General features: G+C 39.2%; 1 protein-coding gene across 6 annotated transcripts in view; it reads right to left on the reverse strand.

Moving 5' to 3' along the window:
- Nucleotides 1–120: 120 nt before the first annotated feature.
- The window catches only part of kcnab2a (potassium voltage-gated channel subfamily A regulatory beta subunit 2a), a 141,069-nt gene continuing 122,331 nt past the window's right edge, over nucleotides 121–18,858 (reverse strand). For all 6 annotated transcript variants that reach the window (XM_088617487.1, XM_088617489.1, XM_088617488.1 and 3 more), the window contains 6 exons: nucleotides 15,591–15,676; nucleotides 13,530–13,650; nucleotides 12,666–12,760; nucleotides 10,381–10,501; nucleotides 7,435–7,523; nucleotides 121–6,738 (listed from right to left, as the gene is read on the reverse strand). In XM_088617487.1, the coding sequence (XP_088473613.1) occupies nucleotides 6,649–6,738; nucleotides 7,435–7,523; nucleotides 10,381–10,501; nucleotides 12,666–12,760; nucleotides 13,530–13,650; nucleotides 15,591–15,676 (602 nt within the window). In that variant the 3' untranslated portion in view covers nucleotides 121–6,648. The remainder of the gene's footprint in view (nucleotides 6,739–7,434; nucleotides 7,524–10,380; nucleotides 10,502–12,665; nucleotides 12,761–13,529; nucleotides 13,651–15,590; nucleotides 15,677–18,858) is intronic.

The following is an 18,858-nucleotide window of genomic DNA, read 5'->3' on the forward strand; positions in this document are numbered from 1 at the left end:
ATACAGGTGTGTAACTAAGATAAGGAGAACATTTTATTAAAACGAAATAAACTTTAAAATACACAATCTCCCACAGTATTCTGGAACCTTTAGTACAACAATAAGTTGTGAGACGTCACATCATTTTGTATTTTTTATTGTCATTTCATAAATACCGCAGCTGTACATAGTCTGAATTCTGATTCAAGCACGATGCAATTAGCAATGCCTGCCAATGGAAAAAAAAATGCGGAAGTGATCACAACCATTAATATATATACAAAGGTCAAAGTATATACATACAGAAGGTATCTGATGGTGCAGTAAGTACCCAGAAAAGAGTGAAAATTTACAGCTTGCCATTATTAGTACAGTATATGTATTATCAATAATTATAGTATCATTACAGATTAATTCCTCAAAGGCATCTACAGTACAAATAATCCCCATTGCTCAACATTGACTCATATTAAATATTGAAGAAAATGCAGCATGTTAAAAAAATATTTTTTGTTCAGATCAATAATAGGCCAATTCAACATAGCATATAGGCATGAACATAAAAAAATAACTCTCACAACAAGAGGAAATGCAAGCAAACCAGAATGCGATTCCTTTAAAATACAGCACTCATTTACTCATTGTCTAGTTGATGAATACAACAGCAATGAAACGCAAGCAGACAATTTTGCAGTCATTGCCAATGACAGAACATGGATGCAGGCCTTGTGGCAATTTAACATTACACTTAAAGGGATGCAAGTGATAATCTCATCGACTCCTTTAGTCTGAAAGCCAACAGTATCATGATTCAAAGACAGTTCAGGGGTGTAATTCCCTCACCTCTACAACAACAGCTCTATATATTTCTTTTACATGGAATACATATTTTTTATTTATTTTTACACAAACAGGAAACAAAGTTGTTTTCTGCTAAGGATCCCTGCACTGAAACGAAACCAATACATGGTTATGTGTGGTTATATATATATATCTTAATACTGTGCTATGCAGGATCTTATAGTTCATTAAAAACAAAATATCGAGGTCTGTAAATCAAATGCTATTTCCATCACATCTTCAGAATTGCTCACAAAAACTCTTAAACTCAAATCACATGCTTCTGCACAGAGGGCTTCACATTGTGTCCTTTTTTAAGGCTGTTTGTTTCATGTGCTATAAAAATGAATTCTGAAAGCGACTGAATAATTTGGTTTACAGTAGCAACAGTAATAAGGGAGGGGGCTCTATTGAGTAGCATTGGGTTAAGCAGAAAAAAAAGCATTTGTGACAGGCTGGAGTGGATTATTCTTTAAAAATGGAATTCTAAAATAAATAAGATATCCGTTCACTTGAATCCAAAAGGGGGTCAGATCAGCATGTATTTCCACAGCCTGACATAGCAGTGCAGTACTACGCCACACAGGTTTATTCATACAGGCTTTGTTGCCCTGGACTAAAAACCTACGTTTACAATGAGGGAGATGGAGGAAAAGGTACAGGCCACAGCAACCCCAGGGGAAGGCGGTCTATTGGATAACCTGCAAATTTGACCAAATTATGGAGCCGTTACAGCTTGTGCTATAACATTGGTTGAGAAATGGGATGTGAAATGACAGAATTGGAAAAACTCAATTTCTAAACAAATAAGGGTAAAGCACATTAAGCCATCACTTCAACAGTCTGTGTTCTCCTCTTGGTTACGAGCTCATTCGATTCGTTTCCTATCCTGCAATGATCTTTGGTTATTAAAGCAGAAATGCAAAATGGTCTAAGTAAAATGAACAATGGGCCCTGGTCACAAGGCTTTTAGTTACAGTAAGTAATCTGTCATCATGAGCTCTGTGTATTAAATATACTGTAAGACAGCTGCCATCATCCAGCTTCAACCTGAATCCCACACATCTTTAACAAGAATCTTCCTCTGAAAAAACAACCTTTTATTGCCATTTTATTGTGATTCTGTGGTTGGAAATGTGCACACATTGCAAACCCAATGTGTTCCAGCCATGCAGCTAAATGCTCAAGCGGTTGTCTGGACCAGTAATTTCTCAAATAGAGGTCATTATGGTCTTGAGGGTCCCCAGACCGTTTTGGGAACAAAGACACTAACTGCTCCAAGTAATAGGTGTATCAGGAGACTTTCTCTAGCAATTATCAACAGAGGTCACTTTAGAACATTATTTTAACACTTCCACACAATATTTCATGATTGATAGAAGAGTAATACATAGTGATTTACTTTATGTACAGTATGTAAGATGAAACTGGCAGTCCCTATTCCAAACCCTCTTCCATTTGAACACACTGGAAACCATGTTCTAATCTAGACAACTGCTTGGAGCTATCAGCTGCATGGTGACAGCGCACTGCTTTTTCACACTGCCAGCCACTCACAAAACATTTAGGTTGCCTACAGGAGATTAAAACTACACGTGTCCATCTTTTTATCCAGTTACGGATAAGGTTTGCACATCAATCTTGGATGATCACATCACTATGTGTAAGTGAATGCTGAAAACTGTGTACATTTTACAACCCCTGTCCAGTTGTTCAATAATATACAGTATTATACATATCTACATATAAACTAGTGGATGGTTCCATTCATACTTTAGCCATCACTTCTATTTGGCATCATTAACTGTGACCATTGCCCTAAATGCAGTATACACAGTCTGATTCTATTTCAGACCCAGCTGCAACTATGTTTTAACATAAAGTGAAAGTGATTTCTAGTCAGTACCATATACATATACTGCACACTTTGCCATGGTAAAAATATATATGTATACATGAGTTCTCTTAAAAGAAAACAAATATCACAACTTTGCAGCTTTCTACAGTATACAAATTTGTGATTGCACAGCTTTTATAGTCTTTGACAAGCAGAAAAGTAGAAATTAGCATGAATTATATTCATTTGATTATACTGGAAATGTACCATTTATGTACTGAGCAGCATAGATAGAATCTGCCTATATTAATATAATACACATGCATAGATCAGGGAATGAGCTGCATTTTTAACTTTGACATAAACTCACCTTTTGCTCTAAATTAGTTCATCATATAACACCATGCTGAACATTCCTTTTCTATCAGGATTATCAATCTGCTAGTAACATTATATCTATAATAGTTTTTTTCATATATTATTTACAACAGGTAAGTCAAACATTCAGCCTTTGTGCTCAGTAATAAGATGCTATGAGACGCCGATGCAATTGACACTTTGGCCGCATGGTGGAGCTAAAGACTTTTTTTCCTCAAATTCAAAGCATTTGTCTCAGAGCTGTGCCAAACTACCACAGTACAGCACATCAGAATGGCTGTCTCTCCCTCATTTTCCTTGTTTATTTTTAGAAAATGAAATGACAAAAAAGCAAAGCAAAAAAATAGCCCAACAGGATAACAGAATCACTATGCAGATTTCAAGTCACCAGTGCAAATATAGCAATTTTAATAACCATTACATACAGTACAACATACTATATTATGTATGAACAAAATAACATTTTATTTTTTTTTAAATAGAAAAGACAATACATTTTTACTGTGCCTCCCAGAATGTGTAACAATACTGATTATATAAAAGGGAAATGTCACATTCTTGAAAATGAAAACAACTTCAACAGAGATCTAAATAGTAATTAAGTTTTGGATCTGCATCAACCCGATTCCACTATGTTATTACATCGCAATAAATATGAAAAAAAAAAATGAGTTAGCTGCCAGCTCTCGACAAATATATAATCAGCCCACAATTAGAGTGTGAATAAATTGCATCCAGTCATGCAATGAGTTTAATTTTTATAACTAGATGAAAAACATCAGACTCTATGGTACAATGTAAAGGGCTCACTCTGGTGTTGTCTTATGCTATTCTGGTCATGTGGGTTGAAAGCAAAAATATTCCAGTAACCTTTTCAATTCCACTCTTAAAGCTCAGGTTGCTTTATGGAAGTTCCTAAGTCACAGTGCACAACTTTTCAGGCAGTACTCATAGTTAGAACAAATCTCTCACCGTTCCAAACCAACCCGGCTGAGCAAACTGGAAGGGGGTAGTATTTTGATAATCTTGCCAGTTTAACAATTGATTATTAAGGCAGATAAAATGGATGAATGCTTTCTGTGGCTTTTCTGGCAGGGTATAATGTGCATAGTGGAAACTCTGGTAACTGCTGAGAGACACTGCTATGCGAGAGGCACGCTTTGGAGAGTCAAATACAGCCAATTTTTTTCAAAATCTACTAATGAAACATCTGTCCTTCTATCTGTTCTTCTCCTTTTGACTGCAAACCTCTCTAACCCTTCTTGGATCATCCTGCCTGATTTTATCTTCAGAAAACAAAGAAACTCCTGGAAAAATGTTCCACCCAGCACCTTTCATACTATAACTATTCTGATAATCCACCAGCCTTAATCCATTATACAAGCGTGACAACCCATGTTTTCTGACAGTACCTGAAGAGAAGCTATCCTGGACGATGCTGTCTGGAGTTCTGTCCATGCCAGCATTACTGACAAGCAAGAAAAAACAAAACACATGTACTGTATGCAAAAATATTGCAGACTGATTACACAGAAAATGCTGTGTGAATATAGCCTTTGGTTACATGGGTGCATTTAAATTCCAATTCAAGAGGAAAAAGAAGAAAGAGCCCCACCCTCTGGTAACAGAGGAAGCAGTGGTGCAACAATAATATATACTGTATATTATTTATCATTAATCACAGTATCAGAATCGATGGATCTCACAAAACCAAGTAAATCATCCTGGAGAAGATCCCAGGTCCACTCTGTAGAAGCCAACATACAGAATTTACTAGGGGCAAGAGAGCTACTAAAAGAAAAAGTGTGATCACCACTGAGTTATTCATCCACCTTTCAGTCCTGGAGTGACACAGGACAAAATCACAGTATAACTCTAAATGCCTGAGCTGCTAGACACCAGGGAAGTGATTTTAAATAGCATAGTGATAAAAAAGGAAAGGCAAATGGTACAAGCTGGAGAAAATATATCCCTGACTCTTTCAGCGAGTGTTTATGTTCTTGAAAGATGTCTGAAAATCTTTGGCTTTAGCCAGATTACCACCATTAATGAAGTTGTTCCATAGTATATACAGGTATGCACAGTATTTTGTCTGTCATGCCTTCCTGAAGTTTACAGTCTATCACATTTTGCTATGAATTCACCATTTTCTACTATGCTTTTCTATGCCGTTACCACAGTACATCACAGTGAATGCTTTTTGAGGATGGGCTGGCATGGGCTCCAAATACTGCCCAACCATGTCTTTCCCTCCTTGCTTTGCTAGAACATCAGCTGCTGTTAACAAAGCTCTGAAAGAACAATCGAACAAATATGGTGCCAGTTTGCCAACTCTCTCCCGCACTTTGTGGAGAGAACAAAAACAATGAATGTTTCACAAATCAAAAAGTCTTAACCTCTGAAAACAGGACAACGCGAGAACCACAGTAAAATATCCACAGGGGTTTAGTAACTGAGCCTATGTGTGCTGTACAAACTCACTAAAAACAGCACCCGGGTGCTTAGTACTGCAGTTTCACTTACAACCTGCTGAGTAACAGTGCAGAGTAGAATATCACAGTAGAAAATCAGCAATAATAATCTTCTTTTCTCTTCCTGGATATCTACTAAGTCTGAAAGTCAGGAGGTTAAGATCCATCCCATTTCTGTTTCGAGACAAAATTTTCTTTTCAGTGTTTCAGTTTTTCAGCTGTGCTGTATACTGTAACAACAGGAGCAGGAGATTTTAGCTTCAAGATTCTGTTATGCCATATGTGGGATTCAGAGTTAATTTTAACTGACCTGCACGAAGATGCTCTGTTTAAAAAATATATTATTATTCAGCTGATTAAATCTAAATAATTTAAGAATGATGTTTAAAATGGTAATTGCTAAGTGAATGGCTTGCCAAAAACAGCTAAGCACAGTTATAATCGTTCAGACAAGATCCCCCCCAAAAAACATTCAATTTCTTTGATGTCCCAGTGTATGTAGTTATTTTAGATCTTTTAAATTAGCTTTGGTAATTAAACTGACTGACTTCAGAGGACCTTCATTATAGGGGATGTCTGTGAACATCACTCTCGGATTGATTCCTTTAGTCTGTAACTAAAGTGCTAGATTGTTTCATTTCAGGAGAAGCCGTTACACCCATGTGCAAAAAAACAGCTCAAATTAATATCATTTTAAAAACTCAAGCACCTTCCTAAAAGGTTTAAATGAAACGTAAATGGAAAAACTGGGGTTTGCGCTTGTAGACTAATATCAATCTTATTTCGCTTTAACATCAATGCAGAATTTAAAAAGACCATTAAGAAAAATAAAACCCCCAAAAAAAACCTTAAGCTGCCAAGCAAGCATGTGCTTTTTCCAAAATATAAAAAAACCTCTGGTTTAGATAAATGTATTACTGGTTTATCTACGAGTGTACCTCGCTTTGATCTCTCTCTCTCTGCTTCCCAGATTTTCTTTTTGTGAGGATTTCATTGTCTTATCAGATGACCTGCCCCCCAGGACCATGCCTTTTGCCAGCTTCACGCGCCAGTTTCTCATTCAGTAAAAGCTCGAGCAAACAGAGGAACGGGCAGAGATCGAGGCAGGGGGCGGCGGCGGCTCCCCCAGCGCTCGGCAGCGCGTTAGGAGCGGTAGTCCTTCTTGCTGTAAGGCTTGTTGCCCAGAATGCTGTCCACCTCATGCACAATGGAAGAAGATAGCTTCGGAAGAACCTGCAGGGCAAATGTAAAGATAAACCCTCGTTAGCCACAAGAACCGCATCTGAAAACATGTTAATTCCCTGACACTGCTAAAATATCCTAAAACATGTAGTGAAATATTATCATGAGGTCTCGTGAGTGGGGAGAGGTGGATTTGAATGTGAACTACACACAGAATTCTGAAAGACATTTATTTTGTTTCTCTGGATAAATACAGGGCACAAACAAAACACTCCTAGTTTTTTTTTTTCAAATGTCATTAAAGTCTAGTGAGCAGTGATGCCAGAAGCTATCATCTCAAATCCTTCCGTGGAATGAAACACAGCTGGCCTTATTATTCTATAAACCAAACCAGCCAGAAATATTGAAATAATGAATACTGTCCAGATAATATTTCCTACATTCTTTCAGAAACAATTTTATTAAACTGTGAAGGGGTGACGTTTTAGCTTCCTGCAGTGTAAGTAAACTGTATTCTTACTATACGTGTCTGACTTAAAGGAAAGGTCTATTGTCCACCAGCATGGATCAGTATGTTAACAGGAGAGACAGATGCCCACCACCAATGTTCACAGATATGGATTTTTCATGCTCTCACACTGTGTCCAGGCTTTACATTTACAGTACCTCCCCATAGTGCTGGTGTGCACAAAACTGACACACCCCTGTCCCTGCAGCTGCTTTCAGCGCAGAACATCGCACACTCACCTGTATTGCTCCTATATTTTCCATCAGCTGGTCTGTATTGGAAGCCCCCAGCAGCACCGAGCTGACCCCTTCATTCCGTAGGCACCATGCTGCAGAAGAGACCACAACACAGGGATGACACTTTGCGGCCCAGCCGGTATCCCAGATAAAAATGCACCTGCAAGACTGCAAAGTCCCATGGCAGACCTTCATCTGTGGCAGTTCTGTCATGGGATTCTGAAGCAGCGCCAAGGTCCATTTTTATGGTGGGGGAGACCGGACCACTGCCACACTGGTCTGTGGCAGAAGAGGAGCTCTGCGTTTTTTCCTACCAGCCAAGATATTGTTCAAGGCTGGAGGCACACGTGATCCACCCACAGAGGCAGACCCCTGCACAGTGGAGATTAAGATGTGTTTGCCCACTGCTGTACAAGGCAGCAAGCCTGCAGGGTGTAAGCCATCTGTGGTATTTGGAGTATAATGGCAACGTGGGAGGGGGTCCACTCTGCGCAACACGCAAGATTCCGTTCCAAGTTAATTGCTAGATTTTTTTAAAAACGGATTTTAATAGCAGTATTAATTAGAAATTAAATTCCGTCTTTATTAATAAACTCAAGGGAGAAACGAAAGCCCAAAAAGTAATTGTGAACACCATTTCTAATTTACCTTACATGTAATATGCTCATATCATTTGTCAAATTTAAAATAAAGATTTTCATTTCACTGGATTGGAAAATTCACTGAAAGAAATGCAGTGATGGGCTTTCTAAGGTCTATAATAAATATTTTCACAGCTATAAGGCGCTAACCGAGGTCACACAGATACAGTCTAATAACATACTGGCAGAGTCTGAGGATGGTCTTTAGAAACTGGCTAATGTCCATCCTTCTACCATCCTGGTAACACACATGCTGTAACTATAGAAAATAAACATGACAGCAAAACTTTACATGGTATTGTAAGAAATACAATGGGTTAAAAGAGAAAGATCCTTTCCAGGGACTGAAAAACATGACACATTTGCTATTGACTAAAGACTATCTTTACAAAAATCACTTCCGGCTATTGCCCGAGTGACAACATTAATTACAGTGACTGGGCAGATAATGGTATTATGCCAAGGGTTTGTGAATCACCATCTACAAGTCTGTCGTGCCACAGTGCTGCAAAATATAAATAAAAAAAAACTGATCAAGGTCAGTTTTGTTTTTCTGCAAGCAGCCCAGAAGTTTATGTAAGGTTCCTTTCATGTTAGATGAACTCCCCTACCATTTATTTACACAGCCTGTTTGTCTCACAGGCACTTTAATGATTCTCTGGGGAGTTTTAATCAGTCAGTTTGCAAATTCAATTTTGCCAGTGCCCCTTAAATCGATACCTGATTTACAACAGCATCTTAATTGATGGGAAGATTACAGTATGTGTGTATGGGAATTAGGTTTACTGTTTGGAGAAACACAGCCCTTTCACTACTGCTAATAGTGTTATGCAACCAAGCTCATTAGCTAGGAACTGGGTTAAGATCTACAGTACAGAGAAAACCAGTTTAAACATTAACTATGTCCTGAAGTAGAAAGCAACCATGGACATAAGGCACAATTTTAGAACCTAGTGACCTCTACATATCTCCCAAAGGGTCAACAGATACATTAGTATGGGGTAATGTTCTCAGAATTTGAATACTGTAATAATCTGTTTGTTGTTGCAATCTGCTCAGATACACAGCACATACAGTAAGGACCATCACTTGTACAAACACACATTTCAAGGAGCTCATTTTACCTTGCTTTGCATTTTTCTTGCAGTATGATCTCACCTGTCTCTGTCATGTTTTTACAGTGCATTAGCAGATGGCATTACGATACTACTGTTATTTACTACTCATTGCTCATTAAATTGTGTAGTGCTTTTAAGTGCCAAGGAAAACAAAGACTAACACTACAGTAAAACTACAAATATTCTATCAATATCCGCTATGCAAAATTTAATTTATTTAAAATCATCACGATCTTACGTGTAAATTCAACAAAGACCTCCAGTGCACTGAGAGTACAGCTAGCATTCCCACAGACTGCTTTTAACTGTGCCACAAGCACACTGCATAGTCCACCAAGCAAGACAAAGCGTATTTCTAAAACACATATTGAACACGGCTGAGCTGCACCACAGCAAGTGGCATTTTGACCCTGCTACACCATACCTTTCTTTTGTAAGCTGGTTTTTATTTTTTCAATACCAACTATTGTGATAGCTTTCACTGTCCTTTGCAAAACTTTGGTTTTTACCTGCTTTAATAACATTCTACTATGAAAAAAACACAGAAAGCTAAATGAAATTGGGAAAAAATAACATTAAAATATCCTTTACTTGGAAAAAAAGTTATTTTCATTTACCAAAAATGTCTGGTTCAAAGAATTATTCTTCATCATATTCTAATGATCACCTAGCTACAGTAATAGTTTCAACATACATGCAAAATTATTAAATAGAAACAACCCAAATCTATTTGAAAAGCTTTATAAATGGCAAAATGTTTGCTCTGAACATGTAGTTGGGTCCACACGTCCTACCAAACGCTATGATTTTGATTTTAGGCCCTATCATCTTTCCTTAAAAAGCTCAAAATGATTTTGGTTTTAAAAGGGCAGCTGAAGATGATCATGTTTAAATCCTCTACAAATTGGGTCTCCTTCTGACCAGCTCTATCAGAAAGTGGAAAAAGGTTTTATTTTTCACTCGTTTGGGTCAATAGCGCAGGGCTCAGACATTTTTCAGCTCCCTGGGAGTGAAGCCAGTGAGCTAGTGTTCACAGTGCCACACATCAGACAGCAGCCCAGTGCACACAAGCTTCCAAACAGACAGACAACAGGTAACGGGACAAAATGTGCCAGTGCTGCTGCTGCTGTTGAGCGAGAGACAGACGGACAGACAGACAGAAAGAGAGAGAGCAGCAGTGTTGCGCGTACCGATGGCGAGCTGTGGCAGTGTGCAGCCCAGCCGCTCTGCGATTGCCTGCAGCTCTTTCAACTTCGCCTGCTGGCGCCGGCCCTCCTCACTCAGGATCTTGTCCTTCAACCACTGGTACCCCTGTCAACACACAGCACACGTGTTCAAAAACACCGCCTGCTGCTGCTCACAACGCCCCCACCTGCCGGGGGAGGTGCTGCAGGAAACCCACTAGTCTTGTTGGCCAACCATGATTTACCCTGAGAAAGAGTCGAGGTTTTGGGAATGCTTTCTTTGCTAATGTCAAGGCATTTATCTGACCAGGAGTTTAAATTCTTAATCTTTAATCCTCGGCACGGATCCTTTTCACTTCCACAGCCCCCAAGGATGTGAACCCCATGGGCCTAGGCATGGTAAAAGCAATCCTGTTTCTGTGATCCTAGAACATAATCTGTTGGGCCAGCAGGAGAACAGACACAACTGTAATTAAACAAAGACCCACATAATCCTGGCCCAGTGCCAGGGATGCAGAGAATTGCTCTGCACACCAGTAGTAGAGTTTGAGCCAGTAAGCACTAGGCAACAGGTTCACTCTCACACAGTACCGCTCAGAAGCCCCAGCATGCTCCACACCTAACTTTTGACCTTCTGAGAGGTACACTGGGCCTAAATGACATTGCAGAGAGTATTATGAGGTGTATAGTATCTCTTCTATAATAATCCTATTTGCACCTTCCTTTTTGATATTTTAAAACTACCTGATAAGAAATATCCTTCCATCTTTAAAGAATACTTGATTTAACTTATAAATCATTTATTAGTCAACAAGAGGCAGGTTTCCCACAGCTCTCCCACTAGTTGGGTGATGAAATACTGTAAGTCAGCACGGTTTTGTTTTTAAACAGGTGACTCTTTTTTCCCTTTTAGTTTAAATACACAGAGACATACTGTAGATAAGTACATTTTTTAGCAGTTCACCTTCCAGCACACACACACACCTGCATTCTACTTTGATCCAGAATGCTGTCTAATAAGAGTCCTCAGTGCAAGGTAATTTTGTGTGGAACAGTGCATGAGCAAGCACTGAAAACATAGGAAGGTTTAAAGGATTTTGGATTCTTGTTCAGTATTTTAAAGACTTAAAGTAAGAAGTAATGTAAATTCCATGCTGAAAAACAGAAAGGAGAAACACAGTTTTGGCTGAAGAAGTTGTTTTCACACTCAACGAAATATAGAATTTTAGAAAAGTTGAAATCAACACAAATTTAGCACTAAATTAATCAACATTAAATTCAAGTTAAATCAATACAAATGAACAGCAGATGGTTTCCAGTGCCTGTTAGTTGATCATGCTCAATTCAAAGAGAAATGTTCCTTAATGAGCACAACAGACATAGCACTGAGCTACGAAGTGGTTGACTTAAAAAGGTGTATGTGCAATGACAATATAAAATCCGACATCACCAGAAGTACATCCACATCAAAGATTCACAATATTAAGGACATTGTTTGCATTAATAGAGTGTGAATCAAAAGGAATAAAATCCTGTAAATGTGCAGATCACTAACAACCAATTTTATGACAACTACTGGACAGTTTTTTCATTGGTTTTTTAGCTCCAATCTAATTCACTCTATATACTCCATGTATCTTGGAAGTATATTTAACACGACAAAATATGAAACCTTCTATGGAAGTATGTTATTTAGGTGTAAGAAAAGGAATAAGTGAACTAGCATTTTTTTGCTGACAGCTATTACAGTATGTGTTGTATTTTAAAGCAATGAAGTAACTAGATTTCTATGGGAAAACAGGAAGTCTTGCATAGGGGGGCCTGCTATGTCATCTAAAGTAAAAAATATATTTTAACAATCTAAATGAGGTCAATCAAACCATAAAAACAGATGGCTGTGCACAGTAACACAATGGAAGACCAACACTATCCCAACATATCACATCACAAATGCAGGAGAAACAACAAAAGGTCATTATATCTGCGTAAAAGTAAAGTAGCAATACCACAGAGTGTGCGTTGAAGTATGCATGATTTTAGGATACTGAAGATCTCTAAGAAGTCAGTTCACGTCACTACCACCAGTGTTTACGTCTGGGCTGTACAGTTTGTGTTGAGGCTTTACTGTACATTGTCCTCATCTGTTTGCATAGAAGAGTTTCCAGAAAACTCGGAACAGTTATGACAACATGAGAGAAAAATAAGGCCCTGCAGTACAGCAGGGTGTGGTGGAAACACAGAGAGGAGCCCAGGTGCCTGCAGTGCACCAGTCACCATGGGGCTAGCGGTACCTTCAGAGATGCCCGAGAATAAGGAGGTACCCCACTGTCGTATTTCCCTGAGATGATCCCGCAGGCCAGTGGGGACCACGTCATAGCACCCACACCTGGAAAGAAAGAGGATTCCATCAGGCAGCACATCTTCAACACATACACCCCATACAAGCTTCATTAGGACTCCACACTGTACTCATACTGCAAAGGACACTGGATACACAGGTAAGAATCTTATCTGCCTGATCTAATCTGTATATTATCTTAGGGATGTGAAAGCTTTCTTTTCCATTTCTTTACTCTGGCCTCTTACAACTGTGGGCAGACAATCTTAGATGTCCAAATTGCTTCTGTTACAGGATATAATACCAAGAAATGTCTTTACCAGGTGCATCATTTAATAAATAAAATCTAATAAAACATAGTAACTGCGTAATTGAATACATACTGTATAAAGACTGGGAAAATCCATGAGCACATCTACTTCAGGATAAACAAAGAAAGAAAGAACCATGAAGACAACTGGAAATTGTCTAAGGTAGTGAATTTACGACTGAAAAAGCAATGACTTCTTTACACTAATGGTTGCTGGTGTTTGGAACACACGGAACAGCTTTCTTCTAGCTGTTCCACTGGCTCTTTCAAGAAACAGCAGAGGTATTTGGTTGAATTAATTTCTAGACAAAATAGGCTCTATGGTCTCCTTTCATTTGTAATCTCTTCTTCCATACTAGAAATTAGCTGCATATCCTATCTTTGAATTTAGTCGATGACTAGAAGGATGAAACTCAATATGTTATTTACTTATTTTGCAAATCACTTAAGTATCTACATGTAATAGTATCTACATGTTTTGTCTAGATCAATCGCCCCTCTCTGTACCTATCTTGTGGAAGAGCTCTGGCAGCTGCACCTCCACCTTCTCTCTCTGGAACATGTGGTACTCAGCCTGCTCACAAATCGGTGGGATCAGGTTGAACTGCCGCGCCACAGAGTACGCCTCCTGCAAGAGTGGGAACAGCAGGGAATGAGCACGCTCACGTTGTCACTTGAGTTTCTCAAGCATCACCTTGGTTCTTTCATCGGAGTAAGCCATTAGTTCCAATTCAGGTAACACTCTTCTGAGACACAGGCTGTATTTTATTTCATTGCCTTGTTTTGGTGGTGTGATCATAAGCAAAAATCTAAAAGACTGATTCTCAGATCCTGAGGGCCCTACAGTATATTTGCCTAGATCTCCTGTTTTCTAAGGGTGTTTACACAACCGGGTCAAAAATCAAAATCACGATCAAAATATCATGCACATAAAGGAAATAGAATAAACAGTATTTACAAAGCTCTAATATAAGACAAGCATCCATTTCTGATCCTGGAACCCAAAGCATTAACAGACTCTATAGCACTTCAGTCCTTCTCAATAATACTATACACACATTTACATGGCTGTACAGCATGCTTGGAGTCAGCCCTACACTACAAATCTCCTATGTGCTACATAGTTCCTACATCTTTGAGTGCACACTGCTCAGGACTTCAATTCACCTGGCTTAGTATATTAACACTGTGGCTTATCAGCTTTCTATAGTGCACTGCTGTGGAATAACAATTTAAGATTTTCAGGGAAATACAGTATGCTCCTCAATAAAGCTGTATTGCACAATCCCCTCCATTCAAAGGACTCAGTTCAAACCAATATGATGAGAAATTCACTTCAGTCTCTATGCTCATTAAGGCTGGGTCCCTTGTTTCTACTTAAGGCTGTACAACTGGGTCAGATTTGGAGCTGGAGTCTTGAAATGGAATAATGTACAGTACACTGGGGGTTACTGTTAAGGCTTGTGACCCATCCCAAATTAAATTCAGCCTGCCCAAAGACAATTTAGAGTGATACCTAGCACTCTTTAAAATGAGGTTGCACACTTTCTCAGCTCAGGGAAACATGTTCTGGTAGGCTTTGCTATAGGAAGGTAACAGGTACAGTACAGTATGTGGGAATTCATTTCAAATTTGGAATTATTAGGTCAGTGTTTTTCAACCAATGTGAAGCAGGACAGTGATTTGCTTTCAGACTTTAACAGGTACGCACTGGAATATTGGAAACATTACATACAGTATGAGAAAAAGAATTAAATCTTCAGTTTTCAAGTTCGATGGACAGAATAAAAATCAGAATGAAGAATGTCTGAGAGAGGCTGAACTAGAGCTCTCTGCCGTCAATTCCTGCCAGGATGAGGCCACTGAAATAGATCAGGGTTCATAAAATTCATAAGAATGTTCCTGTTTGTTAACGGTTATGTGAAGGAAGGGAGGCTGTGTGCTAATTTCCTAAATAAGTGTGCCTAGGATGAACAGTTTGAGAAACACTGCTCTAGGTAGTAGTGCATTCTGGGCAGCTTGGGCTGACACTGGCATGGCACACACAAGCAAAACATCTAGTGTTGTAAACACTGGTGAATGACACATCACTGGAATATGACACTCTCCCTAAAGTTGATAGATCACCAAACATTAGGAATACCCATTTTCATACTGTGAAAAAAGTAATACTTGAAAAAAAAGTACAGAGTGATATTACCCTTAACTACGGTATATGAGACTGGGGCTGATTCAGTCTGGTCATGCCAAGGGAAAACAACAGTGTGTCTTTTTCTGCTCCGGTGCTTATGCTAGATTCTTAATACAAGTTTACTATGGTCCCTGCATAGTAATAATGCACTTTTGTCATGATGTTGTCACCTGAAAACCAATTTACCTTCATGCATTCACAGTTCTTTCCTATGATTCACTGTGTGCTTCCACAATAGTAAAACATTTCACCAAAAATCCTGGTGTAACTGTAAACTGTATTACAAAACAGCTGTAGTGCCATGTGAATGTACCATGAAACCCTGCCATCACCTGCTGCTATGACACAATCCACAAGCCAACGAGAAGCCAGCTCACCATGATCTCCATGGAGCTCCATCGTGACGTGCCCCAGTACATGGCCATCCCCTGATTGATGACGTGAGTCATTGCCCGCACTGTCTCTGTGGAGCAAACACAGAAGGCCCAGGGCAGGCAGAGAGAGAGATGGAGCAAGATGAGCAGAACATTGCGAGAGTTATACAGAGAAGGGGGGGGGAGTGAAAAGAGGGAGGAGAAGATGTAGGGTTGAGAGGTAGGTGAAGGCAGCAAAGAACAGAGAAAGTGAAAAGGGGGATCACGGAAACAATTAAGCAGGGAAAGGACAGAGAATGTAAAGAAGAAAGAGATAAAAAACAGAGAGAAATGAGTTTTATTGAGCTCAAAGTTCTGGATTCAGGTTTGACAGAGCACAGAAAATTATGAACCTCTTTCATTTCCCTATTACAGCCATTCTAAAGGCAAAGTCAAGGTTTCAATACTGTACATCAGCACCATGTGACAATTTTTCCAGAATGTCCAGAATGTTTATGTGCTCCTTTCTCTGCTGGTATAAATAAAAAGGTTTGGCTATCACAAGGTGAGAATTAGAATTAAAAGCCAAAAGGCACACATCTCCTATAGATGTGTTTCCAATCCCTCTTGTACATAAAATACATACAGTTCTTTGGACAAGGCTGCTGGGTTGAAAAAGGTGCAGGAAAAGACGCACTACCCAGTCATCCCTTCAACTCCATCACTCCATTTTGGAAAATATCTTTGTATTCCCCTCAATCTTATTGTTCTTCTAATTTATGCTCATGACAGTGCAACTGTACAGAACTATGGGAAACTATAAGGATTTTGAAGATAACATACAGAAACATGCTACATCCTTTGTTTTGGATGGGACAACCAGGAATGCCTGGTTTGGGGTATGTTCACTCATGCTGGGGCATAGATGTATGCATCTGTGCTGATATATACCAAAGTAAGCAAAGATAGCAGACTGTTCCACCCATGGCAATGCCTCTATAAAGCACACTTCTAGCTATTAAGATCTACAGGTTGGTTTTGAGATCTCCCAAGCTGCTCCAGTCCAGCACTGTATAGTTCACCGTCACTCAGTATGAGACCAGATCAGATGTATCTCTAGGAACAAGCTGAGAAGAAGGAAACTGTGCTGACCATATTTTATTTTCTAAAGATCAGAATAGGCAGAAGCGCAATAATAAAATGTCATATCTTACTAACATTAGGCAGTTAAACAACAGTATGCATACAACTATTTTTAATGTAGATAATAAATATATTATATAATATATATATTAAATATATTAAATGTATATAATAATGTATTAACTGTTGTTTAGTTGTTTAGTTGCATAATGTGTGTGGATGGAGCCTTAAATGCAATGATCAGATAAATTCTCCCAACTTTTTATTTTGTTATTTTTCAACAGAGAAAAAACTTTTAAGCACTGAATGTTAAGAAGGAATGTTTTTCATGGGGGAAATAAAAAATAACCCACGTTGTGTGCAAGAATTAATGCCAAACATGGCCTTATGGTTTCACAATGGCACATTTTAAACATAGAAATCAAGACAAAAATTGAATTTTCTAGATATGCAGATTCACATGCATATATATAGTATATACTGTAATAAAACAGTTTAATTCAGTTCTTAAGAAGTGAAGAGCCTTACTCACAAACCTATAGTGTTTACAATAGAAAGCTAGCGTTACCAAATCATTATACTTTAACTGTTTATGTACCAGGCAATTGATAAATCAATGGCAATAAGATGTCCGTTTAGACAGCTGAATTGGCACATCGGCCAGTGAAGTCTCCTGAGAGGAAGTGCTCTCCAGTCAGAGAAGACGGCCAGAGATATTCCCTGAAGAAACAGCAACGTGATAATCTACATACTAGCTTTTGTTTTCAAGCTAAACACAAATAGAAATTTATCCAGCTTAAGAATGAAAGTTCAAGATTAGTGAATAAAGCTCTGCAGTAGCTCCTTTAATAAATTAGCTTACGTCATGCAGGTGCTTGCACAAACAAGGCTACAGAGAAAAGAAACACAAAAACAAAGCAAAGCAAGACTCTGAGAAGGGCAGAGCCTGCCGCTGGAAGGATAGAGCACGCAGCACACAAACACATGCACTGACAACACTCACAGTACAGCACCAACACACAGACATGGGAGGAGGGGAGGTGCTGTAACATCAGCCATCATCTTGCAAAAAAATTGTATTGTGTGACCAAGGCCAGCCTTTAACAAACAGCAATGAAGCAGTGGTGTCAGGAGGAGAAGAGAGAAGAAGCTCTGCTGTGGTCACTGTCAGAGGCGCAGTAGCGAACCTTACAGCTGTCAGAACCTTGCCGAAAGGAATGTTCCCTAAAGTAGGAATTAATACTAACTTGTTATCTGTCATTAACATCATTCAGCCTGCACCTAAACAGAAAAGCCCATTGAATTCTTTTGTCTTGGAGTAGCAAACCTCTAGCTTGTTATGTGCAAAGTCGGGGTCCGCATTTTAGAAAGGCTGAATGAATGCTGTAGTTTTGCTTTAGAGTAGCACATAAAAAAACCACAGAGCCCCAGTGCCACTGTGCGTCACTTATGGGACTCCAGCAGCTACGGGAGACGAACTTCATCTTTTGAAGTGTTCATGAAAGGTGAGACAAGTGTAATGAGAAAGGACAGCTGAATGTCAGGTAAGGCAAACGCTCAGGTGTGTGAACTGGTGAAGCTGTGGGATGCATTCACTCTTAAGCTGCTTCTTGTCAACAGAGTTTATGATGACCTTGAGCAGATGACCACAATGAGGAATCTCTAGAAGTTCTGTAAGCGAAGCAGAGAGGGAATGGGGAAGGGGGGGACACAACAGCACTGGGGTAGTGCAGTTAGAAAGACCCACACTGCTCCTCGGACTGGACAAGGCTGACACCTCAACCTCTGCAAGTACACTGTAAGTTCTGACTGTGTGTACAAGCTGTTCTGAGTGGGAATGATCACTTGAATCAACACTTCATTGCAACTGGCTTGAAAACCCTGTAAAATTTGCTGTTGTTTTCCTGGAAAGAACAGAAATGGAAAAAAGAAATGGTGAAATCACAAGGAAAAGAAAGAAAAACAGATGAGTAAGCTCTAAACGTCTGAATAATTCTAAGGATTTTAGAGATGCTACACAGCAGAAAAAGAAAGGATCTCGAGAAGACGACTTCCCTCCTTGTGAGGCTGTGAAACAGCACAGGGTAACTTTGGGCAGGGCCCATTAAGCCCAGATGGTCGACTGCAGGCATGCTTTATATCACAGTAC

Source organism: Lepisosteus platostomus, chromosome 23 (genome assembly GCF_059453375.1).
Source record: "Lepisosteus platostomus isolate fLepPlt1 chromosome 23, fLepPlt1.hap1, whole genome shotgun sequence".
NCBI lineage: Eukaryota > Metazoa > Chordata > Actinopteri > Semionotiformes > Lepisosteidae > Lepisosteus > Lepisosteus platostomus.